The sequence below is a fragment of the Pituophis catenifer genome, unplaced genomic scaffold (genome assembly GCF_029215685.1).
Source record: "Pituophis catenifer annectens isolate HBS135680 unplaced genomic scaffold, rPitCat1.0.hap2 SCAF_6, whole genome shotgun sequence".
Lineage (NCBI taxonomy): Eukaryota > Metazoa > Chordata > Lepidosauria > Squamata > Colubridae > Pituophis > Pituophis catenifer.
Window position 1 is genome coordinate 20,254,670 of NW_027256886.1, and position 10,942 is coordinate 20,265,611.

Genomic DNA, 10,942 nt, shown 5'->3' on the forward strand with positions numbered 1-10,942 from the left:
ATTCAAGATAGAAGCAAGGAAAATGGGGAGGATGGCTCCTTATATATACAAGGGGTGGAGCCAGGAATGGGAGTGGTAAATTATGAATACATTAAAGTCCAAAGAATAAGTTAACCCCTGATGTTCCATATATACATTATTTACACATTAGAGAATAAGGCATTTACATCTGACACACAGAATGTTATTAACTTCCCACCGAAGTGGTACCTATTTACTACTTGCATTTACATGCTTTCGAAATGCTAGGTTGGCAGGAGCTGGGGCAGGCAGCGGGAGCTCACCCCGTCACACAGTACTTGGGTCTCGAACTGCTAATCTTTTAGTTGACAAGCTCAGTGTCTTAACTGCTAGGCCACTGTGTCCTCACAGAGAGTACTAAATAGCAGCAGAGAGATACAAAAAATTTAATGTCTCACGAATTTTGGCAGCCCAAAAGTAGAATCTTTATTTTTTTTTAATCTCCTTTTTCCTTTTCTTTTTCCTCTCGCCAACTGTCAATCCTTTCTCTTCTCTCTTAAAGTAAAGACTCACATGAGCTCAGTTTCTAGTACATGTAAATGTAATAGCAATAGCACATACTTACATACCGCTTCACAGTGCTTTACAGTCCTCTCTAAGCAGTTTACAGAGTCAGCATTTTGCCCCCAACAATCTGAGTCCTCATTTTACCGACCTCAGAAGGATGGAAGGCTGAGTCAACCTTAAGCCTGGTGAGATTCGAACTTCTGAACTGCTGGCAGCAGGGAATCAGCAGAAGTAGCCTGCAGTACTGCATTCTAACCACTGTGCCACCACAGTTCATATGTTCATGGAAACAATTAAAAAGGGTGGGGGCGAGTTGCCAATGTCTTCTTCCAGCATTTCTCAGTTTAAGGTAAAGCCCTGGGATTTTTCCTGTGATTGTACATCCAGGTTCTAACCAAATTTTACTCTTCTTGGCTGAATTCCTTCACTTCACTACAAGACCAGCTACCTCTTTCTGCCATCTGGTGACTTCCCCAAATCCTCTCAGCTTACAGTTGTCCTTCTTCAAAAGAAAAGGCAAATTTACCATTCACTTGCATTCAAACAGAATTATACAATAAGCTTTCATCACATCTGCACCTTTCTGCAGCTGAGATTTCTAAAGTGGCCAGAGAAGAAATAACTGGGAAGATGTCAAAATCTTTGAAATTAAATTTGCAAACTCTTTAAAACTTATTTTTTCTTCCCCTCATTAAAACTTTATCTTCCCCCCTTTAAAACTTATCTTTCTCCCCGTATCCTTTTTGCAACCAGATCCTCTTTACATTCACATCGCCCATCCAATTTAAGCCACATATAAACAATAATTAACAGGGGATTAATGAAATCCCTCTAATTGGTTTAGTTTAAGGAAGTGCTTCATTGAGCACTGATTTCTCCCTTCTCAGATCATTTTGTACTTATATTACTTCAGTATAATGTTTTGCCATTTTTTGTATTTTGTTCATTTCCCAACTAGCTTGAAACAATATGAAACATTTATTTTATAACAATCAACCAATCTCTACATTCCAAACACCAAGAGATCCTTTCATTGTATTGTCTTCTTACAGAAGTATACCAATTCTTCAAATATCAAATTATTCCCTATTAGTTCATATTCTTGTTTTGATACATAGAAATAGTTTCTCTTCTTATGATTAAAATAATATGTCTTGAAAAACAATGTTCATTTCATAACATATTTTGCTTTTAAGTAATTCTTCCTTTAAAGCAGGGGTGTCAATCTGGCCCACAGGGTGCTTAGATCTGGCCTGCAGGGCTGCCCTGGAAACAGTGAAGGACTGGTCCATGGTGCCTCTGCCAGTGAAAACGGCGCGCAGCCCTCCCAGGTCCCGTTTTTTGTCGCAACGACCTCCTGCAGCCCTCTGCTAGCGAAAACAAACCTTCATTTTTGCTGGCAGATGGCTCAGGCCACCACAGGCACCCCTGATACGAGTGATATCAAGCTGGCCATGCCCACCCGTCCCCTGAGGTCAAACATAACCCTGATGCAGCCCGCAATGAAATTGTGTTTGACACCCCTGCTTTAAAGGCTTAAACACTTTTCCTTTTTGAAGCATGACTAATATTTCTGCCTTTTTGAAGCATGACTAGACTAATATTTTGAAAAAAAAAATACTTTATCTCCTTCCTAATTTATATGTTCGCGCCCATCAACATTTTGCAAAATTCTGTCTCTCACCCAAGCATTTTCTTTATTATATCCCTTGGTGTTTGCATCTAATTAAACCTAGATCTGATTGAACCTATGGCCATGTTCCACATCTTTAATCTAAAAGCTTTAAATCAGATAGCTTGTCATTAAGTTTTGAGACGAGCTATCCAAAAGAAGAAGACTTTTTTACATTTTGTCAGATTCCTCTAATTAGCTAATTATTTCTTCTGTTCTGATCCTGTACATCAGCCAGCTCAGGTCCAAAGTCTGCAACATATTTTATCATCAAAAACTTGCTCACTGTGCATTACAGTGTCAGAAACATGCTAGTAGTCAAAGCAACCTCTGAAACCTGAGAGTACAATTCTGTTAGTTGTTTATTAACTTGTTCAACTTTTCCTGCCCACTCCTTTTGGACTATATTAGTTGACTTATCCCATTTTGCCCGTACTTCTGGTTTGCATTGTTTACCTTGATTTTCTATTCAGTCATTTGTCTCAACTGTGCTTGATGTCTACATTCTCCTCTGGAACCTGGTCGTCCTTCGCCCTATCTTCTTCATAACTAGAGTGAGGTGCTCTTCAGCTGAATCATCCATGTAAGCCTTAATTCTTCTACCCTTTTTAGAATTACCTTTCTTATTCATCTACTTAATACTATTCCTGTCTGTTATTTGACTATTCAGACAAACATGAATGGTGAAAATGATCAGACAAGGTGAGCTGGGAAGAAAGCAGTGTTCCAATATCTCAGCGATTACCACAAAGAAGAGGGAGTCAAGCTAGTCTCCAAAGCACCTGAGGACAGGACAAGAAGCAATGGGTGGAAACTAATCAAGGAAAGAAGCAACCTAGAACTAAGGAGAAATTTCCTGACAGTTAGAACAATTAATCAGTGGAACAACTTGCCTCTAGAAGTCGTAAATGCTCCAACACTAGAAGTTTTTAAGAAGAGATTAGACAACGATTTGTCTGAAATGGTGATAGGGTTTCCTGCCTAAGCAGGGGATTGGACTAGAAGACCTTCAAGGTCCCTTCCAATTCTGTTATTGTATTCTAAAGCAATCAATTCAATGTACCATGATTCCCAGTTACTAACCATGCCTTCCCCAATATTTTTTTTAAAAGAAGGATCCTATCCTAGTTGGGAGAGGAGCATTACAGATAGTCCTCGTGTTACGATCACAGTTGGGAAAAATTGTGCTAAGCAAGATGGTTGTTAAGTGAGTCACACCTGCTTTTACAACTTTTTTTTCCCATAGTTGTTAAGCAAATCACTTAAGTTCTTTAGAGAATCACATGGTCAGTTAGCCAATCTGGCTTTCTCCAGACTTTGCTTGTAAGAAGCTGAATGGGAAACTCACAAATGGCAATCACATGACTCCTAGACAAAATCTCGCCAGACTGAGGGCTCTACTATCTGTATCTAAAATATACTCTGTGAACAATTAAGGAGAGGCTATCTTCACTGTCTTTACAAAATTTTTAAAAATGGTAAAAGAGTCCCTGTGGATTTTTGTTATTTATTTATTTATTTATTTATTTATTTATTTATTTATTTATTTATTTATTTATTTTTCATATTTGTATACCGCCCTACTCCCGAAGGACTCAGGGCGGTGAACAGCCATAATAAAGACAAATACATATAGAAGTTAAAAACTATTAAGAAACAGATTAAGTAATTTAGGCTCAAAGATTAAAAAACATCCAAATTTATCTAAAGAGGTTTAAAACCCAATTTAAAAGACAGTTTAAAAGCCAATTAAAAAGGGAGAGTTAGGTCAGACCAGCTTGTTGGAATAGAAATGTTTTCAGGGCTCGGCGGAAAATGCGTAAGTCTTGGATGTTTCGTAACTCCGGGGGAAGCCCGTTCCAGATGGTAGGTGCCCCCACAGAAAAGGCTCTTCCCCTGGGGGCCGTCAGTCGACATTGTTTGGCCGACGGCACCCTGAGGAGTCCCTCTCTATGGGAGCGAACTGGTCGGTGAGAGGCTATTGGTGGCAGGAGGCGGTCTCGTAAGTACCCTGGTCCTGAGCCATGGAGCGCTCTAAAGATAGTAACCAAAACCTTGAAGCGCACCTGGAAGACCACTGGGAGCCAGTGCAGTTCGCGCAGGAGGGGGGTTACATGAGAGCGCCACATTGCTCCCATTACCACCCGCGCGGCCGCATTCTGGACCAGTTGGAGCCTTTGGGTGCTTCTCAAGGGGACCCCCATGTAGAGAGCATTACAATAATCCAGGCGTGAGGTGACAAGGGCGTGAGTGACCGTGCGTAACGAGTCCCGATCCAGAAAGGGATGCAACTGGCGAATCAGGCGAACCTGATAAAAAGTCCTCCTGGCTACGGCCGTCATATGCTCTTCAAAAGACAGCCGTGAGTCCAGGAGGATGCCCAAGTTGCGAACCCCATCTGTGGGGGCCAACGACTCGCCCCCAATAGTCAGAGATGGCGCCAACTGACTATATCGGGACGACGGAAACCACAGCCACTCGGTCTTGGATGGGTTGAGTCTGAGTCTGTTCCTCCCCATCCAGATCCGTATGGCCTCCAGGCACCGGGACATCACCTCGAGGGCATCATTGGGGTGGTCTGGGGTGGAGATGTACAGCTGGGTGTCATCAGCGTACTGATGGTACTTCACCCCAAAACCACGGATGATCTCACCCAGCGGCTTCACATAAATGTTGAATAGAAGGGGCGAGAGGACCGATCCTTGTGGCACCCCACATATAAGGGGCCTCGGGGTCGAACTCTGCCCCCCTGTCAACACAGACTGCGACCGGTCAGAGAGAAAGGAGGAGAACCACTGTAGAACAGTGCTCCCCACCCCCAACCCTTCCAACCGGTGCAGCATGATATCATGATCGATGGTATCAAAAGCCGCTGAGAGGTCTAATAGGACAAGGACTGAGGAGCAACCCCTGTCTCGAGCCCTCCAGAGATCATCAACCAATGCGACCAATGCTGTCTCTGTGCTGTACCCGGGCCTGAATCCCGACTGGAACGGATCTAGATAATTCGATTCATCCAGGTACTGAGGCAGTTGTCGTGCAACCACACTCTCAACAACCTTTGCAACAAAGCGAAGGTTGGAGACAGGACGATAATTTGCTAATACAGCTGGATCCAGGGAGGGCTTCTTGAGGGGGGGCCTCACCACCGCCTCTTTCAAGACGGTGGGAAAGACACCCTCACTCAAAGAAGCATTTATAATCTCCTGGAGCCAGCCTCGTGTCACCTCCCGGGAGGCCAGTACCAACCAGGATGGACACGGGTCCAATAAACATGTGGTCGCCTTTAGTCTGTTCAGTATCCTGTCCACGCTTTCGGGAGTCACAGGATCAAACTCTTCCCAAATAATATTCTCAGGACCTGCCCCTGTCATCTCCTCTGGATCAATCCAGTCAGAGTCTAGCTGTTCACGAATCTGAGCAATTTTGTCATACAGATATTGTACAAAATCCTCAGCTCTACCCTCCAAGGGGTCTTCCCGCGTCTCTTGATGGAGCAGAGAGCGGGTCACCCTAAACAGGGCGGCTGGGCGATTATCTGATGACGCAATAAGAGTAGAAAAGTAGTTACTCTTCTCTACTCTTATCGCCACTAGGTAATTCTTAATATGAGATCTTACCAGTGTTCGGTCAGATTCAGAACGACTAGCCCTACAACTGCTCTTTAGGCGTCTTTTCCGGCGCTTCATCTCCCTCAGCTCCTCAGTATACCAAGGAGCCAGGTGAGACCGGCGCCGGGTCAGAGGCCGCAAAGGCACGACTCGGTCTAAAGCATCAGCCGCCGCCCTATCCCAGGCAGCCACTAAGTCCTCAGCCGAGTCGTGTGCTAGAACCTCAGGAAATGGCCCAAGCTCCATCTGGAATCTCTCAGGATCCATCAGGCACCTGGGGCGGAACAACCTGGTCGGTTCCGCCTCCCTGCGGCGGGGTGTGGCGGTTCGAAGGTCCAGGCGAAGGAGGGAGTGATCTGACCATGACAAGGGTTCAATCACTATATCCCCTATCTCGAGATCACTCAACCACTGTCCAGAGACAAAAACAAGGTCCAGTGTGTGTCCCCCCATGTGAGTAGAGCCATAAATTAAGTGGGTCAGGTTATGCTGTCGTTGCCGACTATAGGGGGCAGTGCTTATCTCCATTTCAAGGCCATTGAGCCAGTGCTGTCCGAAGACATTTCATGTGGCCAGCATGACATTGCAGTGTGATGTTAGCTTCCCATTGAAAGTCACCCAGAAGTGGTACCTATTTATCTACTTGCATTTGCATGCCTTTAAACTGCTAGTGCTGTGGCTTCTTCACCGCCAGCCCCTCCAGCAGCCGAATCAGAGGAGAAGATGGCATGGGAGTCAGGGTCAGATCAAGGCAACCTGAGAGCTCGGAGGGGGAAGAAGGAATGGAGCTGGCAGAGAGAGAGAGACAGAGGCCATCCGGAGATGGGGCGAGGACAGGAACTCAAACCATCATGTGGCACTTGGGTATTGAGCCTGGGCTGTCGGCTTTCCAGCTGACAAAACCAGCATCTTAACACAAAATATCTGAACTAAATTGCCTCTTTACTTTTCTGGAATATACCCTCTCCCACCTGGGAATCCATCTCCTTGCTACATTCCATTATATTGGGTGTGCAATGGAGGGAGCCCATTTCAAGGCTATGCTGAGTATGCTTTTTCTGATTGTCCAGCTGAGTTTGTTTTTTTTATTTCTTGTTTTATTTTAATATTTGCATGTGTTTTCAACTGTTTTTAATGTTGTGAGCCGTCCAGAATCATGTGCTTGAGAAGGGCAGCTATATATGTTTCTGCCCAATTCACATGTTCTAACAGCCTTCCTTCCCTGTAATGCTTTCTTAGGGACAATTAGATTAGAGGTGGTTTTCAGCAGGTTCTAACCAGTTCTGGAGAACCAGTAGCGGAAATTTTGAGTATTTCGGAGAACTGGTAAATGCCACCTCTGACTGGCCCCATCCCCATCCATTCTCTGCCTCCCGAGTCCCAGCTGATCAGGAGGAAATGGGGATTTTGCAGTAACCCCTGCCATGCCCACCAAGCCATGCCCACAGAACCGGTAGTAAAAAATTTGAATCCCACCACTGAATGAGATACAATGGGTCACTTTTATCACTATTATTGCTACATCAAAAGTGAAAAAGTGGGAAGGAATTGTAGCAAAACCAGAACTTCAATTGCATGACTGAGGCAACATCTTGATTTTTGCACTGCCCCCACACAGCCCTCAACCTCAGAGAGAAGTCAGTCTCTGATGAACATCTTTGCTTTGCTAAATGGGTATGATAAGTTATTTCATTCCTATGCAGTCCAGTTACTGAACATCTACTGAGGGAAAAAAAAGCATGACCAATTATAATTTGGCGCCTGTAAAAAAATAAATCAAGAAAGCTTGAAAAATAGGGTCTGACAATGATAGGAGTCTGGGCAGAGAATGTCACAGAATGGGTGCTTCAATAAGGATATTGCACAGGTAGTTCTCGACTTACAACAGAGCTGGGGTGGCACAGTGGTTAGAATGTAGTACTGCAGGCTACTTCTGGTGATCACCAGCTGCCAGCAGTTTGGCAGTTCGGGACTCACCGGCTCAAGGTTTACTCAGTCTTCCGTCCTTCCGAGGTCGGTAAAATGAGGACCCAGAATGTTGGGGGCAATAGGATGACTCTGTAAACTGCTTAGAGAGAGCTGGAAAGCACTGTGAAATGGTATATAAGTTGTGCTGTTTCAGATAGTGAATTATAGTGAATTAGTTACCTTAAGAATTAAGAGCTGTCTCCTTAAGAGATTGCATTGTGGGAGATGTAGAGAGAGATTGCATTATGGGAAATGTAGTCCATGACTACTGTGTGGCTGATTGGCCACTGAGGCTCTCTGCCTGGGTGCAGAACAAAGACCTGGCTATTTTGAACTACCACAGAAGAGAGAAGCATGCTTTCTGAACAGGGGGACAGAACTACTGTCATTTTACACTAGGAAATGGGACAGATTATGAAATAAGGATGAATCTCACCATGACTTACCATGACTCATCACGATTGTAAGTCTGTGATTCTTGAGGATACCCTAATAAACAATATGTATGAAAACCTATTTGCTAGAGTTTATCTGTCTGTTCCCAGTGGAGCCAGATGCCTGGGGAACAGAATATAGGTGCTATTGCTATTGCTAGTGACCGTTCAAAGTTACAACGGCACTGAAAAAAGTGACCTTTTTCACACTTATGACCGTTGCAGCATCCCTATGGTCACATGATCAAAATTCACATGCTTGGCAACTAATTCACATTTATGGTTGCAATGTTTTGGGGGTCATGCGATCACCTTATCCAACCTAATAAGCAAAGTCAATGGAGAAGCCAGATTCACTTAACAACTGTGTGATTCACTTAACAACCCTGGCAAGACAGTTTGTTAAATAGGGCAAAGTTTACTTAACAACTGTCTCACTTAGCAACAGAAATTTTGGGTTTAATTGTGGTTGTAATTTGAGGACTGTGTACTATAATATTGTGAAAAACTATACTTACCCTTATATTAAGAGTAATATGTCTAAAGAGAAATATCACAAGAGCAAAACAATAAAACCTTTGTATGTATTGTACCTTGGCATTAATCAACTTCTGTTTTTTATGTCAATATAAATCCGCCTTTAGATAGCCTGTAAAATTCTGTTTGCAGGTAAAGTCATAAAACAAATACATGCCCAACCTTATTCTTATTACAAAGCAGAAACCTGATATTTCTGTTGCTTCCTCTTTTACCAGCCATTGTTTCTCTGAGCCAGACACCAAACCCATAAGAAGAACAGCAAACACAACTAACAAATGGGGCTTATAAATTCTACACAACTGAAAATCAAAGAAGCCCAGATTATAATGTTTGGACTAGATTCATCTGGGAAATCCACGCTTCTATACAAGCTAAAATGTAATGAAGTCTTCCTAACAGAGCCAACAATTGGTTTTAATGTGGAGATGATTAAAACATCAAAAGATATGACCTTAACAATATGGGATGTTGGAGGTCAGCAGAAAATGAGGACTGCTTGGGACAACTATTTGGAAGACATGGATTGCTTGGTCTACGTTGTTGATAGCTCTAACAAGCGGCACTTGGAAGAATCAAAGAAAGAGCTGGAGCTTATTTTAAAACATGACAATATTAAAAACGTACCTGTGGTTGTACTAGCAAACAAGCAGGATCTTCCTGGAGCTCTGAGTGCTGAAGAAATAACTCAGAGACTCAACATGAAGAAGCACTGCCAAAACCGAAACTGGTATGTACAGCCTTGTTGTGCACTTACGGGACAAGGACTCTCAGAAGCATTCCAAAAAGTGACAAAATTTGCAAAATCTTGCATAAAATCTAAACAAGAGGGCTTTGCAATTTTCAAACAACTTTAAACTATCATTTCATAATCTGGATAATTAATTCATTGCTGGGGTAGAACATTAGCCTGTTCATTAACCGTCAGATTCTGTAATATGTTTTCCTATTTTTTCATGAAAGTGAAACATTTGTGATAGAGTTCGGGCCAATTGCTCATGTCTGTTGGCCTTCAAAAATATTCTGTTGCTGTACGGAAAGAAATATAATTAAATCTGAAGTATGAAACTGCAAAAAGAATAAAGTCAGCCACAGTATAAATGGTTATGTAAGTGTGTGTGTGTTTCTGTACATGTCATCCATTCTGCATCCAACAATTATGCAATAATTAATGTAACAATTTTGAAGCTTCTGCAATAAGTAATTGGAAATGATTAGACAAAACCCAACTTGTCATTAGTATGCTATTACTATAAAATCAAATAAAATATAGATTTGCAGTTCTGCCCTAAAGTTTATGCTAGCATGTCTTCCACACAAAGATAAAATGTTCAATATAATATATAAATTGTAAAAATATGTTTTATTTTAATTAAACCAAGTAAAGTGCACAAAAGGGTAAAGTGTTTACTTTTTTATTTCCTTGTTTTACAGCTGCCTAAAGTAATTATATCATATCCAGGGGTGGGTTCTAAATTTTTTTACTACTGATTCTGTGGGTGTGGCTTATTTTGTGGGTGTGGCTTGGTGAGGGGTAATGTGATTGGGTGGGCATGGCCAACTTTTTTTTTTTTTTTACTTTTAAAAGCATTTTTTCTACAACCTTAAGAGATTGCAGAACAAAATGCTTTTAGAAGCCTCTGACGATCAGGCAACTCAGCTGGGATTGCCAGAGGCTTTTAAAGGCATTTTTTTCCCCTACAACCTCTTCAGCCGAAGATGTTGCAGAAAAAAATGCTTTTAAAAGCCTCTTACGATCCCAGCTGTGCCGCATGATCATTAGAGGCTTTTTTTTTTTAACTTTTAAAAGCATTTTTTCAGCCGAAGAGGTTGTATAAAAAAATGCTTTTAAAAGTAAAAAAAAAGCCTCTGATGAGGTGGGCAGGGTAAGCAAGTGGCAACCGGGCTGGGGACCGGTTCAGGGGTGTGACCAACTAATGTTATTACCGGTTCTCCGAACTACTACAAATTTTTACTAACAGTTCTTGCAAACCGGTGTGAACCAGGAGCAACCCACCACTGATCATATTCTAAAACAAAACAGAAAAGACTTCACATAGAAAATCTTTAATATAATGTTTCTTTAATTTTCATAACTCAATAGTATCCAAATTCTCTTTAAGAATTCATCTAGTATAAAACATTTAATACTACTACTACTAATAATAATAATAATTTTATTTCTATACCGC

General features: G+C 42.1%; 1 protein-coding gene across 1 annotated transcript; it reads left to right on the forward strand.

Annotated features, from left to right (window-relative positions):
* Window positions 1–9,028: 9,028 nt before the first annotated feature.
* On the forward strand, window positions 9,029–9,607 carry ARL14 (ARF like GTPase 14). Its single transcript, XM_070946021.1, has one exon. It carries the CDS (start codon window positions 9,029–9,031, stop codon window positions 9,605–9,607), a length of 579 nt encoding a protein of 192 aa, XP_070802122.1.
* Window positions 9,608–10,942: the final 1,335 nt, after the last annotated feature.